This window comes from Rhamphochromis longiceps, linkage group LG18 (genome assembly GCF_057381845.1).
Source record: "Rhamphochromis longiceps isolate RC_006_pf linkage group LG18, R_longiceps_female_GT1.1, whole genome shotgun sequence".
Taxonomy (NCBI): Eukaryota; Metazoa; Chordata; class Actinopteri; order Cichliformes; family Cichlidae; genus Rhamphochromis; species Rhamphochromis longiceps.
This window is the reverse complement of record NC_140574.1, coordinates 4,802,805-4,827,516: the sequence shown is the minus strand read 5'-3', so window position 1 is coordinate 4,827,516 and position 24,712 is coordinate 4,802,805. Positions and strand designations below refer to the sequence as shown.

The following is a 24,712-nucleotide window of genomic DNA, read 5'->3' as shown; positions in this document are numbered from 1 at the left end:
GAAGATAGAGAAGTTTATGTTGTCATGTGGAGAAATTTTTCAAATAAAAATATCCATAAGCATTGATAGTCTCCATGGCTGAACAGACACAGGAAAGAGCTCCACCTATAAAACGTAAAAACATCAAGACAACATGTTGAAGATGTCGAGGTACTGCCCATAATGTTTGACTGACATCTGATTTATGTGCAGCACATAAATACCACAATAATGATGGAGAGAAACTAAAAGGGAACTAAAATACAGATTTAAACTTACAACAATATGAAAGACTTCAGTCTATTTCACTTTAATCAACTCAGCTGTGTTTCCATAATTATAGTAAACCAACAGTCCAGCATAGAGCGGCTGAGTGAATGTGGTCTGGACTCTGTGGAGGAGAGTCATGGTTTCAGAGACGCTGTAGAAGGACAAAATACCTGCTCTGTGATCCAGGTACACTCCTACTCTGGAGGAACGAGGACCTGAGACACGAGTTTGGATGTTGTTGTACCGAAATGTAAAACTGTTGTTGTCACAATCTAATGACCAAGATTTGTCATTACGTCCAAATTTACATTTAATCCCTTTTCTGCTGATATTCTTGTATGCGACTGCTACATAAACTCCTCCCCCTCTCCACTCCACCTCCCAGTAACAACGTCCAGTCAGACTCTCTCTACTCAGGACCTGAGACCATACAGTGAATCTGTCTGGATGATCAGAATAAGACTGTTGTTGATTCATTAATGTTGCTTTTCTGTTCCCCTCTGATAATAACAGCAGTTTGTACGCTGTGTTTGGATCCAGTGTGATTTCACATGAATATTTTAAGAATCCAGCTCTGGTCTTTGGCTCTGGTCGTGACAGTAAAACATCCACTTCAGTGACTGTCAGTGAGATGTTTGTCCGTTCCTCTCTCAGAATGTCCTGTAGTTTATCTCTGACCTCTGACACAGCTGCTGTCACATCCTCAAAGTAGCTCAGAGGACGGATATTGATGCTGGATGAGTCTGTAGACTCACTGAGTGCTGACAGTGAGGGGTAGTTGTGTAGAAACTGGATGTGATCCTCTGTGTGTGAGAGCTGCTTCAGCTCAGCATCTTTCCTCTTCAGCTCAGTGATCTCCTGCTCCAGCTTCTCCTGAAGCTCTTTGACTCGACTCACTTCAGTTTCCTGCTGGGATCTGATCTGCTGCTTCACATCAGAGCTTCTTTTCTGGATGAGATGGATCAGCTCAGTGAAGATCTTCTCACTGTGCTCCACTGTTTGATCAGCAGACTGATTGATGGCCTCCACCTCCTGTTGAAGCAGCTTCACATCTTTCTCTCTGTCCTGGATTCTCTGCTGGATGTTTTGTCGACTCACCTCCAGCTCTCTCTGCCTCTCAGTCCTTTCTGCTGCAGCTGAGACTGTGTCGTGGCCTTTATGTTCATCCACAGGGCAGAGATAACAGATACTCTGCTGATCAGTACGGCAGAACATCTTCATCACCTCATCATGACGAGAGCAGATGTTCTCCTGGAGCTTCTTGGAGGGCTCCACCAGCTTGTGTTTCTTTAATGGAGCCACATCATAATGAGGCTGAAGGTGTTTCTCACAGTAAGATGCCAGACAGACTAAACAGGACTTGAAGGCTTTCATTTTTCTTCCAGTGCAGACATCACAGGCCACATCTTCAGGTCCAGCATAGCAGTGATCAGCAGGAGCAGCTTGGAGTCCAGTCTTCTTCAGCTGCTCCACTAAAACTGCTAACATGGTGTTTTTCACCAGGACAGGCCTCGCTGTGAAAGTCTGTCTGCACTGAGGGCAGCTGTAGATTTTCTTCTTTTCCTCTTCATCCCAGAAGCTTTCAATACAGTTCATGCAGTAGCTGTGTCCACAGGGAAGAGCCACCGGATTCTTCAGTAGATCCAAACAGATCGAACAAGAGAAGGTTTCTCGGTCCAGCTGAACACTTTTCTGCGCCATTTCACCCAACAGTGTCAGTGACTGTGTGAGTTTCACTTCCTCAGAACTGAAACTGCTCTGATCTAAACAACATAGGTTTCTGTAGCGAATGGGATCTGTCAGCTCTTATACGTCACCACATGTTGGTTGCACCCATCTTCAAACTGCAGATCAGAAGGGGAGGGAACAAGGGAACATGTGGACAGAGAGGAGGTGCTGAGTTAGAGAGCAGGAAGAGGGAGGGTTATCAGACACTAATTCAATCCTGGAACATGTGAGCCTGTGAGTTTTTCATTTAAAAATAGCACTGCTCAGCCTTTAAAGTTGTTAAATAAACTTAACATTTAAAAGACAATCTTTTTATGTAAATTTGTTTAAATTATCATTTTAGTCATTACAGGATATCAAATACTGCAGCTGAACTAAGAAATTGTTGTAGAAAAAAGCAATAAAAGGTCGTTCCCCCTCTGTCCCCTCCTGGTCACCTGTGCCTCAATTTTATGAGATGAGATGGATCAGCTCAGTGAAGATCTTCTCACTGTGCTCACTGTTTTATCAGCAGACTGATTTTATTCCACAACCTAGACATCCACATTACTCACACTCTCATAACACATACATATAGGGCCTTGGGATCGGCCATGTTATACGGTGTCCAGAGGACGGTCTTTGTATTCAACCTCACCTCTGGCGCCGGTGCCCACCTCTCAGTTTTAAATGCATGTAGACATTGAGGGTTCTCAGGAGGGGCCGTGCTGTACAGTACATGTACAGTGTCCATTTGTGTCTGTATCCAGGTTGGATGAGCGCCGAGTATTTGTATATGTGTGCATGAGGGTGGGAATGCATGTTTGGGTCTGTGTGTGCCTATTCGTCTGTGTCTATATGTCAGCTCGGGTCTTACACTCCACCCCCTTGGAACATCTCAGGCCCTCCAAGGTATGGAGGCCTATTTCCCCTCACCACACTCCCTGGTTGATGAACTCAGACATCGGTGCGTTCTTGGTGTCCAGGGCTGGGCGCATAGGTCTGTACCAGCTCACTCCCCGGTACGGCTGCTTGGTGGGGCCTGGTGCCTGTGGCTCGGTCGGGCCCCTTGCGGGGGCGATTCACTCTGGCACAGCTGACTGCCGGCAGAGCCCGCGTGTACGTCACTGCAGCCCCCTCTGGCTTCTGCTCTGTGGCTGTTGGGTGACCCCTCATCTGGGGTTCTCCTCAGCTCTTCCCAGGAAGGTGGCACGGTTGCCCCTCCGGTGGTCCTCTTTGGGCGCTCGCACTCTGGGGGCCTCTGGATGTCTGGGGCCTGGATCTCCTCCATGCCTGCTTCATGCCCTGGGGGACGAGGCTGTGGCTCCCCACACCTTCTAGCAGATCGTTACATGGAGAAGCCTTTTGAATAGACGAGCACTCATCCACACAGGTGTTCACACACACAAGCTACACCTTTCTTGGCTGCTACCTCAAACCACATTATGCGATGTCAATCTTGCGTGCTGCACAATCACATTCAGTATTTAATATTTACTGTTATTTACACTTAGCTAGATTATTGCAATGGTGTTGTGTTATTATGTTGCTCTCTTTTTTGCTTGTTTTCTCTTATTTTCTTCTCTCAACAGGTGACCTGAGAGATATTTTTTAAGTGCCCTTTCTCACTGTCCCTCTTCCCCTTTTCTTTCTTTCTTTCTTTCTTTCTTTCTTTCTTTCTTATCCCCCAGTCATGTCTGTCCTATCTGTAACAGCTGAAAATAAATTAAAATAAATAAATAATAACAAAGGTTGATCAAATAGACCAATATGGCAAGGCCGTGATGGTCCATTTGGTAAATTAAGTTAGTTGGGCATCTTTTTTGGCCTTCAGACAATAATTCTGATGGCTAAAAAACAAGAAAGAAAGAAAGAAAGAAAGAAAGAAAGAAAGAAAGAGAAAAAAGTAATAAAAATGTCTCTAAAACATCTTTTAAGATGAATCTTTTTATGATTGAGTAAAAAAAAAAATGCTAAAATTCGAGTGCAGTGTTGAGTAAAATGGTTTTATTAAAATTTAATTGACCCTTTGAAATTATTTGTTGGAAGTCTTAAATCCCACTGAACAGGGGAAGAGAAAGAGACAGAGACACAAAGATAGCAACACAGAGGTAAATAAACATGGAGACAAGACACTGAGAATAAGACAGAAGGGGAAATGCCCAAAGTCCCATATCTCTGACAAGTTAAGTCACTTTTATTCATAAAAAAAACCCAGAACTTAAATATAATTATAAACCCCACATAAACATAATCATACACTCAACAAAAATATAAACGCAACACCTTTGTTTCTGCTCCGATTTGACATGGGATGGACATAAAGACCTAAAAGTCACTCCAGATACACAATATTACCATCCCTCCCAAACATTGTTCACAAATCAGTCTAAATGTGTGATAGTGAGCACTTCTGCTTTGCTGAGATAATCCATCCCACCTCACAGGTGTGCCACATCAAGATGCTGATCTGACATCATGAGTAGTGCACAGGTGTACCTCAGACTGCCCACAACAAAAGGCCACCCTGGAATGTGCAGTTTTTTGCTTTATTGGGGGTCTGGGGACTCAGAACCGGTCAGTATCTGGTGTGACCACCATTTGCCTCATGCAGTGCAACACATCGTCTTCGCATGGAGTCTATCAGATTGTCAATTGTGGCCTGTGGAATGTTGGTCCACTCCTCTTCAATGGCTGTGCGAGGTTGTTGGATATTAGTGGGAACTGGTACACGCTGTCGTATACGCCGGTCAAGCACATCCAGAACATGCTCAATGGGTGACATGTCCGGTGAGTATGCTGGCCATGCAAGAACTGGGACATTCTCAGCTTCCAAGAACTGTGTACAGATCCTTGCAACATGGGGCCGTGCATTATCTTGCTGGAACATGAGGTGATGTTCATGGATGTATGGCACAACAATGGGCCTCAGGATCTCATCACGGTATCTCTGTACTTTCAGAATGCCATCAATGAAATGCACCCGTGTTCTTCGTCCATAACAGATGCCTGCCCATACCATAACCCCACCACCACCATGGGCCACTCGATCCACAACATTGACATCAGCAAAGCGCTCACCCACACGACGCCACACACGCTGTCTGCCATCTGCCCTGAACAATGTGAACCGAGATTCATCCGTGAAGAGAACACCTCTCCAACGTGCCAGACGCCATCGAATGTGAGCATTTGCCCACACAAGTCTGTTGCGGCGACGAGCTGGAGTCAGGTCAAGACCCCGATGAGGACGGCGAGCATGCAGTTGAGCCTCCCTGAGACGGTTTCTGTCAGTTTGTGCAGAAATTGTTTGGTTATGCACACCAATTGTTCCAGCAGCTGTCTGAGTGGCTGGTCTCAGACGATCTTGGAGGTGAACCTGCTGGATGTGGAGGTCCTGGGCTGGTGTGGTTACACGTGGTCTGCGGTTGTGAGGCCGGTTGGATGTGCTGCCATATTCTCTGAAACGCCTGTGGAGACGGCTTATGGTTGAGGGATGAACATTCAATGCACGGGCGACAGATCTGGTTGACATTCCTGCTGTCAGCATGCCAATTGCACGCTCCCTCAATGCATGTGGCATCTGTGGCATTTTGCTGTGAGATAAAACTGCACATTCCAGGGTGGCCTTTTGTTGTGGGCAGTCTGAGGTACACCTGTGCACTACTCATGATGTCAGATCAGCATCTTGATGTGGCACACCTGTGAGGTGGGATGGATTATCTCAGCAAAGCAGAAGTGCTCACTATCACACATTTAGACTGATTTGTGAACAATGTTTGGGAGGGATGGTAATATTGTGTATCTGGAGTGACTTTTAGGTCTTTATGTCCATCCCATGTCAAATCGGAGCAGGAACAAAGGTGTTGCGTTTATATTTTTGTTGAGTGTAGAACAATTAAAAGTAAAACATACCAAAAACACATCAAATGGAGAGTGAAGCAAATATTATTAGTAATATTAGATTATTCTGTTATTATATGTTACCTTATATATGTAATCAAAGTAGTTGAATTAGAATACTGCTGTAGATCACATTATACCCTTTAATATAGAGTGTGTGAGCTGTATGTAGTTTAGTTCTCATTATACTTTTGAGTTAACAGAACATATTCACATATTAGTTCATTAGATAAATGTGCATCACTCTGTATCCTTGATCTGCTGGGAATGTGTTACACTGTTTTCTTGACATGCTTAATTGTTGAATCATGAAGAGAAGGTTGTAAGCAGGAGACTCTGTGTCTAAAGACAGGGGAGATAGATAGACCACATTCCACACCCCCACCTTACAGAAAGCAGAGAAACAACTGCCGAGGTCATAACTTAGGCGCTGTAACAGAGAAAAAATGTGATGTTTTGGCTTTTACGACTAGCTGGGGGCCACTAGAGACTATAAAAAGCTGAGCAACCCGTCACCATTTTGAGACATGTGCCTGACCCTCTGGTAGCATCTTTCCCGTCCGGACGTTGTAATGCTCTGACTGTTGAATTGTATGGAAATAAATGATTGTTGATTGAGCATTTATACACCGAGTATTGTCCCTCCTTCAGCCCAAAGATTCAAAGAATTGGGAGATTTCAACAACTTGGTGCCGTGTGACCCGGATCTTTGGTGTGCTGAGGAAGTGGGGCGAGGCGAACGGAAGACCGGTCTAACAACAAAAAGGTAAGCACAGCCTGTTGTATTATAAATACCAAATGTGCATATTGGGCTTTCCAAATTAATCTGTTCGCTGAGTCACATGTATTTTCACAGTAAATTTGTCGGTGTCTGGTTTTTGGCGCAAGATACTAACAACATAAGTTGAGGCTGAATTCCAGTGTGTTAAATAAACTGCTTCTACCGAGAAACTAATAAGATACTACGTTGAGCTAGTTGCAGCCACTTTACCTTCCACATTTAATTTAGTCTAATACTGGCTTCTGTAGCAATAATACGTTAGAATTTCTTCTGAAGACGCGGCCATTAGTCCAGTACATTGAAGTCGAGGTTTGTTTATTTTGTTTATGGTGTCAGTGACGTCCTGGCTTTTGCCGGCTATGAAATAGAAGTTGATTTAAGGAAAAGCAGATGCTGGCTTCACGGTGCAGTTGAACGCTGGCAACGCGAGAGCGAAACACGTCCGTAGGTTTGGTTTATGATACGGCCGTGTTCCGGTGGTGCGGCCGTGAAGTGCAGTAGTGGTTGGTGCTAGTTTTAGTACATTGGATAGAGGTTTTGACGGTGGTTTGTGGCGTCAGTCGAGTTTTAAGGGCTGCGGTCATAATACAAAGTAAAAATTTAAGTACATAGCAACACCTGGTTTATGATGTCAGGTATAACTTCGGGGATGCAAGCATCACTTTTATGATGCGACTTTGCCCCGTGGTGGCGGTCATAAGCGCAGAGAAAGGGGTATTTTGGTCTATGGTGCAGTGTGCTTTAAGAAGATCTAATAGTTGAGCTCAGAGGTTTCTGTGTAAAATTCCCGCTGAGGAAAAGTGTTGTGTGTGTGTGTGAAGGCGCGCTCTGAGTGAGAGTGTGTGTGTGAAGCTGCGAGGCGCGCTCTGGGTGCTGTCTTGTGTGTAAAGCGCGCTCTAGGTGTTGTTTTGAGTGTGAGTGAGGCGCGCTCTGAGTGTGTTTTTTGTGTGGAGTGTGAAGCGTGAACACAGTGACAGTGACGGTTGATGTGTTTGATTAGGAGGACATTAGAGCAAATACACATTTTAGGATCAAAGGTTGATGCCTAGTGTACCTGTGGAACATTTGCCCTAGGAGTGGCGACCCTCCTGTTCGTGGACGCGCGGCCAGGACCGGCGGCGTCCGGGTGCCGAGGTGGTGACTTGGGGAGGTGAGGGCCCCCGCATAGCTACGGAAATAACACTGGAACGGCCGTGTAATCACGGGTTCACATTTATTCCGGACTAGAACAAGACACATTTTGCGAACAAACGTTGAGTCTAGATTAGTAAAGAAATATAAAAAGGTTGAATTCCTCGTGTCAGTGGTTGAAATTGTTGTGTGCCTGTCCCCTGACGAGTGTGAAATTAAAATAAAGAGGGAATTTGGAGCCACATAGAGATAGACGGGCATAATTGGGTGTATTACTCTGTGGTGTAATAAAAATAAAAAGGAGAGATAGTAAGAGGTGTGCAGTGGAGAATTATGGAGGAGTAGAGAGAGGAATGTGTTGGGAGACTGGCGTACAGTTTACGCTGTCAAGGTAGGCGGGTTGCCTGCTTATCTGTTTAACAGTGATGAAAATGAAATTAAATAAATCTCTTAGTGTGTTAATACAGGAAGCTGCGGACCTGGACCAACTGCCCCCACAAGCACAGCGGCCGAAGCAAAATTATAGGTAATGGGAACCACACCCAGCACGAATCAGCAGCTGTGAAAAAGACAGCAGCGAGGAGAGAATTAGAGGAGAAATTAAGAGAAGTTTTAACACATAAAATTGGGGCCAACGGACTTGTGGAGGTTGGGAAGGCGTCCGGAGCATCACAACAAAAAGGTGAAACAAAAACACACAAGCAGAGAAATCTGAGAGAAAGGCTCCTTTTAAGGTAACGCCTAGTTTGAGAAAAGATAAAATTAACCTGCTTTTATACAAATGCACATACACGCAATGAAGAAACAGCTTACACTCATGAACACGTGAAGATTTTCCAGCAAGGTTAAAGAAAAATTAACATACTTAAATGATGAAGTCTATACATTACTGACAAAGAAACCCTCTGGGTTGCAGGACAACAATTTAACCAAAAAAAAAAAAAAAAAAGGAACACTGGTCTAACCAACCAGGGAAGACGCAACAAATTTAGTGGTAAAAAGAGTCAAATTGTGACATGTTTTCTGTTGATTGATTAATAAAAGTGATTACTGAATGAAAGAAAGTTCCTTTTTTGGGCTTTTAAACATGATCTTAAGAATTTTAACATATACCGGTGTTGTCCTGTCAACTTGGTGGGTTAGGAGTTGATTATATCGGGAGACAAAAAACAAAAAAAGGGGGAGAGAAGGCTGACACAGGGCCTGGCCCCATTGTCTCCCCTCTGAATAACACAGCCAACACAACAACATTTTCCTGTTCGTTTGTTTTTGTTTTTTGTTTTTTGTTTGTTTTTGTTTTGTTTTGTTTTTGTTTTTTCTATACATATTTAATTACAGGCTGCTTTGCCGGCCCTGAAAGCCGAGGCTGACTGGACTCCTGCTCTCCCCCATACGTGACACTGACCAAATGCTGCAACAGCTGGACCCACAACAACGACCTGAGAATGTCAACAGACCTGCAGGAATGTGATCTCATGCAGCCGAGACGGAGAGCACTAAACCTAAGGCCCGTTTCACTACACGGGGGAAAATTCCCAGACTGCGTCAGCTGACAGAGCTGTGACGAGACGCCCGCCAAGCCCGAATGAAAAGTAAGGCCGAGCGAAAGAATGCTGACCTTGATAACTTTGCATTCACACTGTGCAGGACAGTGATGGACCAACACGGATGATCGGGCGGCAAAAAGGGCGTGACCAAGACAAGAGGAGTAACTGAGGACAGAAGGCACCTCAGAATGGACAAAAACACAGAAGAAGATGCAGGTTTCACCCGCGGTGAACATCGACACTGGAGAAAGGACTGCCCCAATTGGGGTCAGAACCAGGACGGACTGAATTTTGAGCAGCAGCAGCAGCAATGGTCGCAAACAAACTGAAAAGGAGGGGGGCAGGACCCCAGGGCACGCTTCAGGCAGTGGTTTACCCAGAACACCAGAACAGGAAAGTGATGAACACAAACACACACATCTACATGCACTGACTCAGAATGAAGAGAAACAAACACACACACACACACACACACACACACACACACACACACACACACACACACGTCTCCAAACACACAGATTCAGAATGAAGTGAAATACACACATGAACACGTGCACTCGTTGAGTGAGTGAGAAATGACACACACACACATATACACACACACACACACACATTGGAATGCTGATTCACTGAGAAGTGATCCACATACACACACACACACACACACACACACGCTGATGCAATGAAGAATGCTTTGCTTATGCTGATATGCAAAATGCTGCACACAAACATCCCAATGCATAATTTTTATGAGGAGCCATTGATTACTTAGAATGTGTTATATGTCACCTAGAAGGCATTTATGTAGATTTTAGGAATAAGGTCTAAAAAAGTTTGGTTATGAAAACAATGTCTGTGCGTGATGTCTGTTTATGGCTCAAGGCCTTGACTGAATTCTTTGCTGTGCTTCACACAGCCCTGATGAGGAACAGTGGCACAGAGTGAAAATGATGAATTAATAGTGTAAGTTTAGGTCGGAGTACGGCATTTTCTGTGATTGAGTTTTAATTCAAGGAGGAACAAAAGGTGTTACGGCACCTGAGGTTCTCATTCCCACACAATATTGTCCCGGCAGGAAGCAAAATGTTCCTGTGAATTTCTGGTTGATTGTTTGGTTTTGTTTAGCGCTAGCTTGATTTTATCAGTGAGCTTTGGCTTGTGTTCTTTCTCGTAAGCGAGAGAGGGATAGTTTTATGCTTGGACATGTCTGCAACGGGCCCTAGTTTGTGTTATTTTAGTAGTATTTTGTTGGTTATGTCTGTTTTCGTTTTTGTTACAGTGCACTGGAGAAAAAACATCTGAGAGGTGTGATCCACCGGTGGAGATATGGAGATATGGTGATATGTTGATATTTTGTGAGTTTATGATTTAACAATCAGCTCTTTAAACCAGGCCTGAAAGATTGAAATTTAAAGCACTATAAAATATTATTACTGTAAACAGTTGCAAAGTGTGCTTCTCCATGATTGTAATTGGCTTGGGAGAAATTCACTTATAGGGAACACTGAGAAGTTCTGAGTCTAAAAGGATTGCACCGAGTCAATCCGGCCCAAAAAACAACAAGGAATTGTTTTCCTTTAAAATGATGACGTCATCTTGCTGGTGATGGACGCTCGAATAGGTTGCGCGTGAGACTCCATTATCAGCAACATCTGGTATGAATGTGTATGGAGGTATGCATGTGAATGGACTGTGATGGACTGACGACTAAAAGTTTTGACTGACTTGATACTGAGACAATGACTGCACCAACTTTAGGATTAGTAAATGCCAATAAACAATTCACCCAGCCGACAAGAGAAGGGTGGATGCTTCGCTTTGTTTTGTTTTGTTTTTTCAGGAGCAGGAGGATAAGAGAGACTGGAGGAGGAGACTCTAGCTTCACATAAGTATGAACTGCAGACTTAACACTGTGGTTGCTGATTTTGAGTTACCGATGTTTGCATTAAGAAAACTGTGCTATATTAACTGTGTTTTGAGTAAGGTATCATGTTATATTATTGGGAATGCCAAATGCTACAGTGGAGAAGACTTTTGATACCACTCATGACTGGAATATGTTATTATTAACCATAGCAGGCCACTGTAAAAAAGTCAATTAAATTTTATAGAGGAAAATCGCCAAAATTGAACAATACCTATGAATGACTGGCCACATTCAGAATAGAGATATGCAATAATAAACATTGGTCCACGTGATTTAGGTTCTCACTTGAAATAGTAAGTTATTAAATGTAGAATATAATCGACAGGGACATTTGATAGGATGTGGTACTGCAAAAGAACAAGAGCAAAGTAAATAAAGAAAATATTGTGTTTAGTTTGGATAAATTCAAATTAAAATGTACCATTACACTCAGAGGATCAATATGAAATAAAACATATGCAAAATTTGTAGGAAGTACATGACTGATAACTGTTCTGTCCTGAGCGTTTGTTTCTAGAGCACCCACTTGACCACACCAACAGTTTCTCGCCACCGAGGAGGGGTACTTGCAAAAAGAATAAAATAAAAATCTGAGTTTAACAAAACATTTTAAATGTAAATATCAAGATTACCTTTCTTTTTCCATGAAATGTGCTTGTGGGCACGCCAGCCATTTTGAAAAGGTGGGCAAAACAATTGGCAAGGCCACACCCCCACACATGTGATATAATTTTAAAGGTACTGTTGCCCTCTCTAAGAAACATCAGGACTTAGAGGAGTGGCAAGTAGAGTATGCGAGCTACAAGCAAAAACTAAAATGTGTACTACAGTGTGCAAAAATGAAATACTGGGTCATCAGGGGGACATGAGGGACATTTATAAAACTAAAAGTCCCACTAACCTTAAAGTGCACTTGAAAAGCCCACACAAGAAGGTTAACCTAGCTTACCTAGAAGACCTCATCAGGGGGAGCACACTCCCCCTCCTCGAAGAGCTCACCCACTCAACCCGCATCCCCAGAAAACAGCTAACCCCAGATAAGGCAGCGTGATGTATCCCGAGATAACAGGACTGGGACATCCAAATAAAGGTGTGAAACAATCGCCTTCAAAAGGTTATCAATTCACTTCAACCAAAATTAGGACCACTCGGTGCGGCAAGAGTTAATAGTTATTAGTCTCAACACCCAAGGATAACCAGAAGAGCATGACTGATATGATGGAACTGGGATTTTGTTACACTTAATTTTTTGCAAAACACAAATAAAACTAAATTGAAACTAAGGATTTTCAGAAAATAAAAACTAAACTAAACTAGCAAACAATTGGTAAAAACTGATTAAAACTGATGAAAATTGCAAAACTATTACAACCCTGGTCCAGACTAAGATGGTGTTGGACATCTTCGGGGCAGAAAAGGGTTGGTGTGACCAAGGTGTGGTTTGGCTTGTTGTATGTACATTTCAAAATGTTACAGCTCTGGATGGACCAGTTACCAGGGCATGGAAGGATGACAGACTTTATTACATGAGGAGAAGGGACATTTTCGGGATCGAAGATCCTCAGGGATGACAAGGCTGGAGCAACGGTACTCGAGAGAAGAATTTCTGATACTTTCTGAGATATGATGTCACCAACCTTCTCTTTTAATTGTCTAGCTCCAATGAATTGACACATGGGAGTGTGTCAAAAAGGGGGAAGTTGAGTCCGAACATCAAACAATGGTTTTATGAACATCTTATGACGTTATTTCTGTGTTTAATAATTTAGCTATGGTAAAACTTAAGCTTATAATGTGTTAGACTTAGAAAGGGTTCACTAATTTTTGATTTCTTTTACACACACATAGATTATGATTAGAATAAGTCCTGAACATAATATTTTAAACCAAATTTGAATCATTAGAAGAACAATGGATAACAATATTAGATTATCAAGGCTAGGGAGAGAGGTGTTTTGGTTTTCTGTCTCTTGCAGAGAAAGGAAGAGACACCAGACGGGGACCCGGAGATGTGAGGACCCTTCACAGCAGAGACAGATGTAGGGACAGCCGAGACAGCAACTGGGGTCAAGTGTCATGGCGTTTGAGCTCCTTGAGAAGATGGATCCCATAAACACAGCAATAATCATGAAGGGGTTGGTGAAAACCAGGAACACCAGACCAACGAGGTTCAAGAGGCTCTTGGCAAAAAGGGGGACACGGCGGTGACCCCAAAATACACAGATCTTTGTTTGAAATCGGGGCAGAATAATCCCCAGAACTGTGCAATGACTAAAGGGTGGTCTAACCCCGGAGGTCGAAGAAAGAAGCTGAGAATCACCCAACTGGAAGACACTGGTAGCTGCAGCAATAAAAATAAAGGTTAAAAGCTCCTTAGACAGAGGTTCTAGTCTAAGTACATTTGAAAGGTATAAGGTGGCATTAAAATGGGAGTGGAAAACTGGAGCACCAAAATAAAGCTGTGGGAGAATTGGGGAGTGATGGGAGAGTCATCTGTAACTGCTGTTATGGTTGTAAATCTAACTTTGCTTGCATCTGAACTGCGTGAACACAGAGGTCATCCCACATATGGTCCACCCGTTAAAGGGGGACAGAGGGCCTCAGGATCAAGAAGAACTGGACCTTGCGACCCTGGAGTGCATGTTGTAAGTGATCTCTTTCAGACATCAAAAGGGGGAATTATTAGATTATTCTGTTATTATATGTTACCTTATATATGTAATCAAAGTAGTTGAATTAGAATACTGCTGTAGATCACATTATACCCTTTAATATAGAGTGTGTGAGCTGTATGTAGTTTAGTTCTCATTATACTTTTGAGTTAACAGAACATATTCACATATTAGTTCATTAGATAAATGTGCATCACTCTGTATCCTTGATCTGCTGGGAATGTGTTACACTGTTTTCTTGACATGCTTAATTGTTGAATCATGAAGAGAAGGTTGTAAGCAGGAGACTCTGTGTCTAAAGACAGGGGAGATAGATAGACCACATTCCACACCCCCACCTTACAGAAAGCAGAGAAACAACTGCCGAGGTCATAACTTAGGCGCTGTAACAGAGAAAAAATGTGATGTTTTGGCTTTTACGACTAGCTGGGGGCCACCAGAGACTATAAAAAGCTGAGCAACCCGTCACCATTTTGAGACATGTGCCTGACCCTCTGGTAGCATCTCTCCCGTCCGGACGTTGTAATGCTCTGACTGTTGAATTGTATGGAAATAAATGATTGTTGATTGAGCATTGATACACCGAGTATTGTCCTTCCTTCAGCCCAAAGATTCAAAGAATTGGGAGATTTCAACAACATTCTTTACCTTACAATATAAAGCACCTTGAGGCAACTGTTGTTTTTTTGGCACTATATATAAATATAAATGAATTGAACTGGTAGCAACTTTATGAATGAGAAAATGAAAACAAGTGTCAGTCAGCTGGTTCATGTCCAGCAGGTGGGGAGGAATCAGTGAGTCTGTTACTCCAGTTACTTACTGAGAGGTAAAGTTAAAGAAAACGAGTTTCCTTCATCGCACTAAACCTGCCCACTAAACATGACCCTGAATGAACCCATATGTAAAGGACTGTAGGTTTTAAGCAGGCTCAGGTAATGGCAACACAATAGATGAGGAAAGTGGGGGAACTCTGACGACATCTAGTGGACATCTTGAAGATGACGGGTCTGAACAGAGAGCAATGCAGGTCTGTGGAGAAGATTGCAGCACACTGTGAAATATGAACTATGAATAATATCTACATCTGTAATGATGTAATCAAAATAGGCTCCATGTAGTTTAAGTTCTGTTACTGTACTTATGAAGCAAACTGCACACACAGAGTTGGCAAACATTGAGTTTACTTGCATTTAGGCAAAATGATATAAACACTTATCATGAGCCAATATAGCACATTTAACTGCTTTTATTTAGCAGGGATTACACAATACACAAAATAAGTCACAAACATTTTTAATCAAATCTTGCAACATGTTGCTAAGAAGAACCAGGACAACCAGGTCAAAGCCATACTGAAGTATAACCTTCATTAACATAAATCACAAAGAAAACATATTTAAATAAAAATTGTATACTTGTCTTGAACTTTTTTAAAATCTTTATTCCTGTGTATTAAAACTTATTTATTGGCTGATAAAAAGGAATCACATCATGGTTGTTACAAGGAACAAGTGATGAAAAACTCATTTTCATGTTTGTTTTCTTCTATACTGAAGAAGAAATACAAGTTTCTGTGGTAAATATTAAAAGAGCATCCATGTTCAATAAATATTTGTGTCACCTTTAAAGACCAATAAAAAAAATATCAAACTTAGAGAAACATAAAGTCAGGGCTGGAACAAACAACATAGAGTGCCCTTCACTGCTGTGGACAGGAAATGTACCGTGACTTGGAGCATGAGGTCATTTTCTACCTCGGGTGCTGCAGTGATTTGGTTTGTCACTCAGGTGGATCCTTAGATGAAAATTCAGTCCTGATTTCCAACTGAATCTTTCCCCACAGGAGCTACAAATATATGGTTTCTCACCTGTGTGGATCCTTCTGTGACTTTTCATAGTCGACAAGTCTCTAAACTCTTTCCTACAGACGTTGCAAGAATACGCTTTCTCACCGGTGTGGATTCTCAAATGAGTTTCTAGTCCTGATTTCTTACCAAATCTTTTCCCACAGGTGATGCAAAAATATGGCTTCTCGCCTGTGTGGATCCTTACGTGAGTTTCCAATCCTGATTTCCAAATGAATCTTTTCCCACAGGTGCTACAAGAATGTGGCTTCTCACTTGTGTGAACTCTCATGTGTCTCGTCAGGTTGGATTTACACTGAAAAGTTTTTCCACAAGTGTCACAGCTTACAGATTTTTTACTTGTATCAGTTTCACTCCGAGACTTATCTGTTCGGTTTTTGTGACGTCTCCTTTTCTTCAGCTCCGCATTTCTAGTTGATCCCGAGTCCACATGCTGGTTTTCTTCCTGTTCCTCAAGCTCTGGTTCAGGAAAGTTAAGAGCAAGGAGCTGGTCATCGTTTGGTTCTGATTCACTGAGGTCACTTTCCTCAAAACTAGAAGTCACCATAAAACTATTGATCTCCTGCTTCAGTACAATCTCCTCCAGCTCCTGACTGGTGCAGAGTTCCTCCTGTTCCTCTTTAATCTGTGGAGGATCTGGGTCCTCCTGGTCCAGACTTGAGTTCCTCTCCTGCTGATTGGCGACAAACTCCTCCTCCTTACAGGCAGTTTGCTGGTGGAGGTCTAAACGAACAATAAAAAAATGTAATTATAGAAAAACACTTCTGAGAAGATAAAGTTTTAGTTAAAGTCTGTAATGAGGGCATGTTGCTCACATTTGCAGGTGAAATTAAAAGTGTGTAAAAATGAAGTTATTTGTGCACTCTGATGCAAATGAGAACTTGAGTTCTGACATTTTTCAGCAACATTAAGAGTAAAAAAAACCTTTCAAACAAAAAAGAACTCACTTATTACTGACTGACTGATGATCTATTTTGGAGTTGATCTCGAAACTGATCTACATCTTGATATTTTTCAAAATAATCTTCACTATTGGGGGTGGCTGTAGCTCAGGCGGTAGAGCAGATCATCTACTGATCGGTTCGATTCCCGGCTTCACCTAGTCTGCATTTCAAATATCCTTGGGCAAGATACTAACTCCAAGTTGCCTCAAGTTGCTCTTTGATCTGTGGAATGTGTGTCTGAATGTTGGTAGAAAGCACTAAGAAAAATGTGCTTGTGCGAATGGGAGTGAGTGGGTGAATGCACAAGTTTTGTAAAGCGCTTTGAGTGCTCAAGATTGAGTAGAAAAGCGCTATATAAGAACCAGTCCATTTAAAACTCCCTGTCATGTTTTCACGAATACACATTAAATAGATCTGACTTTTTTAAAAATTTTATTCTTTATTACTTTTCCATCAACCAAAAAAAAAAAAAAAAACTGAGTATATAATAATGATTTATGTACATCGTAAATGATTAATGTTAGGAGGACACAGAGATATATTATATATACTCTCCCATGAAAATCATTCATATATTATTTCAGAAAAATATATGCAACCCAAAATAACCCCCCAACAACAAAAGAAAAAAAAAAAAAAGAAAAAAAAAAAGACCCTGAAGCAAAGGTTTACAGATAGTGCTCCAGAGAGAAAAAAAATCAAGCAAGTATAACATTCCAGGGTTTCGGGCTGAAGTTTAATCCAAGGATATCATGTTAGTTAGAGAGGCATCCAGATTAGTGGTTGCAATGATAAGCTGCGTCCTCTTCCGTTTCCAATCCATTTAATTTCACGTCCCTTCTCCTGTCCTTCTATTTAGCAGACCAGCAATCGCAGGTTCCCCAGGTTTTCTTTAGCAGCTGTGACGTTACTTCTCCATACAGGTTAAATAGATAGAATCATTTCTGTACATTATCGATCATTTCCTCACCTTCCAAAAATAACAAAAAATTTCCCCACATTTTTTTGAAGGAAGCATGTTTACCCTTTATCATAGACGTAAGTTTCTCCAGAGCAAGGGTTTTTGACAATGTCGATAACCAAATTCTCACGTGTGGTCTACTAGTGGATCTCCATGATTTGGCTATACTGTATTTCGCCTGTAGCAGGCAGAAGGTTGTGGTTTTTTGGTTAGCTTTGCTCAGCTGGATTTCAGCGGGGAAAATTCCTAGGATGCATAATTTAGGACATGGATCCAATTTGACACTTGTAATATGTGCAATTATTTCTAAAACTTCCTTCCAAAACTTTTGAATTTCTGAGCATTCCCATAGGCAGTGCATCAGTGTGCCCTTTTCCCCACATTTAACACATATGTCCGGAGTTTTGGGGTCAAATTTATTTAATAATGTTGGGGTAATATATGTTCTCATTAACCATTTGTACTGGATTAGTTTAAATTGAGTGTTTATAGATTGTGTTTGAGCTTTCAAGCAAGCTTTTTGCCATTCCTCTGTAGTTATACTACACTCTAAGTCTTGACACCATGCGCGTCTTTCTTTTTCTGAGGATATTTGAGAGCCGTCTCTAAGGTTATTGTAGAAGCGAGAAATTAAACCCTTCTTCAGCTGATGGTTTATTGCTATATCCTCTAATGAGTTTAGGGTGGGCGGTGTTAGGGATTGAGTTTTTGAAATGAAGCTTCTGATTTGAAGAAATTTAAAGAAATGTTTGGTTGGAATGTCAAATTTCTGAGTCAAGCCATTGAAACATATTAAGGTGTCCTTGTCAAATAGATCTGCAACTTTGCACAGGCCTCTGTCGGCCCATATTTTAAAGCCCAAATCTTTCCAACCGGGTTTAAAGGCCTTATTGCCCCAGATAGGTGAGAATTGGGATAGTGCTGGCATTTCATTTTTAAACTCGAGTGCCTCGAACCGCACACGAATAGTATTTTTAACAAAGAGGTTTGATGTATCTTTCATCAGATCTTTATATTTTGCAGAGTACAGATAAGTGCTGAGTGGTAAGGGGGTAGTACTTGACCTTTCTAAATTTACCCAGGGTAGGGTAGTTGTTGAGAACCAGCATGAGGCCGCAGAGAGTTGGGCAGCCCAGTAGTACCATTTGAGGTTTGGAACACAGAGACCTCCTCTGTCATACGGAAGATATAGTAGCGAAAGACGCAGTCTAGCTCGTCTGTTATTCCAAATGAATTTACTGAATATTGTTTTTGTCTTTGTGAAGAAGTCATCTGGAGGGTTGAGAGGAATGACTCGGAAGAGATATAGAAATTTTGGAAGGATGTTCATTTTGAGAATATTTACACGTCCAATCATCGAGATTGGTAGCATAGACCATCTATTGATTAAGCCAACAACAGAGTTGATAGTAGGAGAATAATTTGCGTTAATTTTTGGAGTGATTTTTATACCTAGATAAGTGAGACTGTCTCTGGCAATTTGAAACGTTGTTTGAATAGGTGGTTTAGTTCTTTCAGAATGATTAAAAAAGAGGATGGCCGATTTGGATTCATTAATTTTATAACCGGAGATATTGCCAAAGAAGTTAATTGTTTTAAGTAGCTGAGGAATTGAACTCTTTAATTTAGACAGCATTAAAATAATATCATCTGCAAATAATCCAATTTTAGACTCAATATTATTTGTTCTAATGCCAGAGATGTTTTGGTTGTTCCTTATCGCAATAGCCAGTGGTTCTATTGCTAGGACGAAAAGAAGAGGTGAGAGGGGACAGCCTTGACGTGTACCTCTACCTAGATAGAATGGTCTAGATATAATATTGTTGGTTCTAACTGAGGCTATAGGTTTATTATATAATATTTTAACCCAGGTCATGAAGTAATTGCCAAAGCCGAATTGAGATAGTACCTTATAGAGATAATTATGTTCGACCCTATCGAAAGCTTTTTCTGCGTCTAAGGAAAGCAGAGCCATGTCTAGTTGTTCTGAGTTTGTGTAAAGTACATTCAGTACTCTGCGAATCCCATGCTGCGTTTGTCGGCCTTTTACAAACCCATTTTGGTCATTATCAACAAGAAGATGAAGGTACCGTTCAAGTCTGTTTGCCAGTACTTTGCTTATTATCTTGGCATCAGAGTTTATTAGTGAAATTGGTCTATAAGATTCACATTTTGTAGGCGGTTTCCCAGGCTTAGGGAATACCGTTATAAGTGCATTTCGCAAGGAGGGGGGAAGCTCTTTTGAATCATAGCTTTCCACCAGCATGTCGTACAGAGGGAATATTAATTTATCTTTAAATATTTTGAAAAGGTCTAGTGGAATTCCATCTGGGCCGGGAGTTTTTCCCATTTTTAATTTATCGATTGCATTGGAGAGTTCATTCATCGATAACTGAGAGTCTAATTCGCATCGGGCTTCTTCAGAAAGTAAAGGGGTACTTATTGAGTCAAAGAAGGATTCTAGTGATTCTCGAGTCGTATCTCCTGTTGAAGTATATAGTTGTGAATAGTAGTGTTCAAAGAGTTCACTTATTCTATGAGGATCTGTGATATTTTCGTCTGCAGTTCTAATTTCATTTATTGTTTGTTCGTTCAGTAGCGTTTTTATACGCCATGCCAAAAGTTTTCCTGCCTTTTCCCCTTGGTCATAGTAGGTCTGTCTCAGTCTAAATAGTCCGGCTGAGGCTTTCTCAGTAGTTAATTTATCGTATTTTGCTCTTAATCTTAAAAGTTTTTGTTGGTTTTCTTTAGAGTCATTCAGGTTTATCTCAAGTTCCACTTCTTTTATTTGACCTTCGAGGTCCAACATCTCAGTATAGTTTTTATTTGCTTTGTTTTTGGTGTAGCCTATCATCTGTCCACGAATAAAGACCTTAAAAGCTTCCCATCTTACTGAGGCTGTAGTTTCGGATTTGTTGAAGTAGAAATAGTCATCAATATTTTTGCCTACATATTCCAAAATATTTTGATTGTGCAGCCAGTGTGGTCTTAAACGCCAAATAGGGTTACGTCTAAAAGCTGCTGTGACTGAGAAGTTAAGCGTGGTTATTGAGTGGTCAGATATAAGCACACTTTTATATGAGCAGCTGTTAATTCTGGAGATAAGAAAGTTTGAGATAAGAAAATAATCTATGCGACTGCGGCTATTATGACTGGCTGAGTAGCAAGAATATTCTCTCCCTGTTGGATTTTTTAATCTCCATATATCTTTAAGATTCAATTCAAACATAAAGTGTTGTATGACTTGTCTAGATTTTGGATGGGAAGAGTCTAAGCCTGATGATCTATCAAGCCTGGGCTCTAGGGTACAATTAAAGTCCCCCCCAACAATTATCTCACCGTGAAGGTCTGTAATAGAGAGAAATAGATTATTATAAAAGTTGGAGTCGTCAATATTGGGGCCATATACATTAACTAATATTAAATCTTGATTCAGCACGGAGCATTGTAGAATAATGAATCTCCCTGCGGGGTCCAATATGGTTTTTTTTAATACACATGGGTACTGATTTATGAATGAGTGTTGCCACTCCTCTAGCATGTGTTGAGAAGTGGCTAAAGAAAACCTGACCTGGCCATCTCCTCCTTATCCGGTCAGTTTCATTCACGAGTAAGTGTGTTTCTTGAATGAAGACTATCTTTGGGTGATATTGTTTTATTCTATCCATTACTCTTTTCAGTTTAATATATTTTCTAAGGCCTCTTACATTCCAGGAAATTAGATCAATATTTGAATAACTACTCATACAGTTTGTACCTTTAGTAATCTGGGTTTGACTACATCTCGTCTCTCCTGTCGAGACTCACAAGTTGTTATTTCAAGAGCACTGCACTTTAAAAACAATCTCTTATAAACCAGAAAACAAAAGAAAAAAAAAAAAACAACCCAGAGATCTTCCATCGGTGTAGATCTCAAAACCTTCCCCCCCAAAGTCATAGCGGATTGGTTATGCATCAGATCCGTGTGAAGGAGCTGATAGAGCGTCCTCATGATTGAAGTTACAAACTTAGGTCCGACCGTATTAACTAAAGAAGTGGCCATACAAATGTAACTGAATGAAAAGATTTAGACATAGCATACCTAAGGCCATCTATATCATACCTGTACACCAGCAGCCGTTATATGTCCGGTTTGGAGTTGTTCATCAGAGTTGCATATATTTGATGTAGCGTTTCTGAGTGGGCGTGAAGTTTATCCCTCGTTTTGTTGCCGGACTTTTCGCATGAAATCTTCCACCTCCGCTGGTGTGTGGAAGAGGAGCCTGTTGTCATGGTGGAGAATCCTCATTTTTGCTGGAAAGATCAGTCCGAAGTTTATATGCATTTCACGGAGTTGTTGTTTTACCTGGTTGTATTGTTTCCGTTGTTTCTGGACTTCCGTTGACAGATCAGGAAAAAACATAATGTGATGTCCGTTGTGCGTTATTTTTCCCTTCAGACGTGCCGCTCTCATCACCCTCATCTTGTCTTGATAATTCAAAAATTACATGATGATCACACGGGGTGGGCCATTTGGAGTATTTCGCCCTTGTAGTCTGTGTGCTCGTTCAATGATAGGTGGGGATGGGAGCGCGTCTCGTCCCAAAACATCAATTAAGAAAGTTTGCAAGAATATTGTAATTTCTCCTTGTTCAGTATTCTCAGTCAATCCGACGAGTCTCAGATTAGATCTCCGGCTTCTATTTTCGAGGTCGTCCACCTTTAACTGTAGTTCCTGAATTTTCTTATGAAGGGAAGTCTCTTTACTTACGAGGGAAGAGACGTCGTCTTCAACTTTACTGATGCGAGTTTCTGCGGAGGTGAGCCTCTCCGAAAACACTCCAATCGCCTCTTTTATTTCTTGGTTTGATATTTTAACTTCTTGCAGTTGAGCAGTGAAATGTACTTTCAACGACTGAATTGCGGCCAAAACACTCGCCTCGGTCTGTTGAGCACTAGCACTAGCGCCTTCCATTTTCTCGGTTTCAGGTTCGTTGTTAGGGTCATCGTCTGATCCATCCTTTCCGGCTGTTTTAGGCTTGGACCTATGTTTGGTCGGCATCTTGGTTGTTTAGATCAGAACAGAAGCTTAAGTCGGTGAGGCAGCCGCTAAAAGATTGGATTTTAACCGCTGTTGGGCGTAGGCAAAGGACGTTGAGGTCGGAGCTCGAAGTCTCACTGCCACTCAGGTGGACGCCATAACCAATCTCCCTTAAATAGATCTGACTGATACAAACTGTAGGTTTAATATTAATGTTAACACTTCAGAAAAGCGATTACAGTTTTACCGCTGGTCTGTAAATCTTTCTCAGGTTTCCAGATGTTACGCAGCTGTCTGAGCCGCTCTTCCCCGCTCCAGACGACGATGCCTTCATCCTCGTGTTTCACTACAAGCTGTTCTCCCTCTTGACTGATGCAGAGTTCCTCCTGTTCCTCTTTGATCTGTGGGGGATCTGTGTCCTCCTGGTCCAGATTGAAGTTCCTCTCCTGCTTCCAGACCTGCTGGCCAGCCAGATCTTCCTCCTCCTTACACTTCATGTTGATGTGGGACTTGAGGAACAAAGTAAAAAGAAAAAGATTAGACAGGTAAAGGTGCAGCCTCAGTCAGCAGGGCTGTACACTGTGAGCATGTTGCTCACATATGTGAGAGAGGTTTGTACAAATGTTTCAGAAGCACCATGTGACTCCCTCTCTTTGTTGGAAAGTCTTATTAATTCACTTTATAACTATTACTTTGAAGATAAATTTCTACCATCACAAAAATATTATGACCTCTTTAAAAACAAACAACGGCAACTACATGACTTAAATTCCATGTTTAGATGAAGGTAATGGTCAATGCCTTTTGACAGGGGAAAAACCTCCACACAGAAGAATCTTACTTGGCTGAATCATAAATTATTCACCATGATTAAAACTGCAGATGAGCAATAATCTGCATTTTATTTTAGCCAAAGAGGAATGTTTCTGTTTGTCTGTGATCTGACTTTTTCTGCTGGGTCCAAATTTCATTTTATCCTGTGTAAGTTTGTTTCTCTTCCTGTTAACTAGCAAAGTCAAAATCACCTTGATTCATTTAACTTTAATTCAATTATAAATGTAATCATTTTATTGAACAATTAATTTCATTTCAATGAAAAACAATTACTTAAAAGAAAGAGATTAAGTTGGAGAGAGACATGTGGCCATCTTTTAGTGAGTTAGACCCTGATTAAGGGGTATTTTTAAAAGTAAAGCCCATCTCTCAAAGTCCCTGCCGGCCTGCCTCCACCTCGGGAAGTCTGTGGGTGCAGACGGAGGTGAGGAGCACCACAGGCGGCAGAGAACTGTCTGTAGCCCCGGAGTGAGGCGTCGTGAACCGAAGCAGACAGCGAACTGTGGCACAGTGCAGAAAACCGAAGCTTTCCCTCCCTGTTTGGTTTTGATGTGTCTCATGAAAGTCTATTGTTAAAAGTTTACCTTTAAAAAAAACGGACGCACTTGTTTGATTAGCTGCTCTCTGATTTTAGCCTGTTAGCTTACAGACTGAGCTCAGATCGTTCCTGTGTTAGTTCATTGAGAACATCACAGTTTTACATACCTGCTGCGTGACTTCATCTCGGGTCTCCGGCTGATATACAGCAGTCTGAGCCAGTGGCGGATCTCATCATCCTGGACGACTGTTTTTAATGTTTTTAACCACGGAGATTTCTTCTGCATCATCAGTCTCTCATTGTTAAACTCTCCCAGAAACTGAAGACAGTTGTGCCATTTCCGCGCTTCTTGTTCTTCTATTGAGTAGACGGCAGACTACACATGTCCAAGGGTAATACTGTCCTCCTCAGGCCATTGGCATCAAGTCAAAGCCTTAAAGTCTGGTACTTTGCGCATGGTCATTTTTTACGAACAGCAGAATCACAAGACAAAGCGTGCCAATGTTTATACTTTTCACTGTGACTGCCAAATAGATGAAAAAGTAGATGTTAAAAAACAACTTATAGTTTTGTCATTGGGCTGGTAGAAAGCTATGAGTTTCTGTCCCTTTGTCTGACCTTAGAGAC

At 41.5% G+C, this 24,712-nt stretch overlaps 2 protein-coding genes and 1 pseudogene across 2 annotated transcripts; 1 reads left to right on the top strand and 2 right to left on the bottom strand.

The window, feature by feature from the left end:
- Window positions 1-261: 261 nt before the first annotated feature.
- LOC146647528 (tripartite motif-containing protein 16-like) lies at window positions 262-22,181 on the bottom strand. The gene is made up of 2 exons (XM_085389565.1): window positions 21,796-22,181; window positions 262-2,093 (listed from the first exon to the last, which is right to left on the bottom strand). Exon 2 carries the CDS (start codon window positions 1,948-1,950, stop codon window positions 280-282), a length of 1,671 nt encoding a protein of 556 aa, XP_085245691.1. The 5' UTR covers window positions 1,951-2,093; window positions 21,796-22,181; the 3' UTR covers window positions 262-279.
- On the top strand, window positions 4,490-5,449 carry LOC146647529 (uncharacterized; annotated as a pseudogene).
- LOC146647527 (uncharacterized) lies at window positions 15,416-24,454 on the bottom strand. The gene is made up of 3 exons (XM_085389614.1): window positions 24,253-24,454; window positions 22,961-23,222; window positions 15,416-16,511 (listed from the first exon to the last, which is right to left on the bottom strand). Exons 2-3 carry the CDS (start codon window positions 23,208-23,210, stop codon window positions 15,667-15,669), a joined length of 1,095 nt encoding a protein of 364 aa, XP_085245740.1. The 5' UTR covers window positions 23,211-23,222; window positions 24,253-24,454; the 3' UTR covers window positions 15,416-15,666.
- Between the last annotated feature and the right edge of the window lie 258 nt (window positions 24,455-24,712).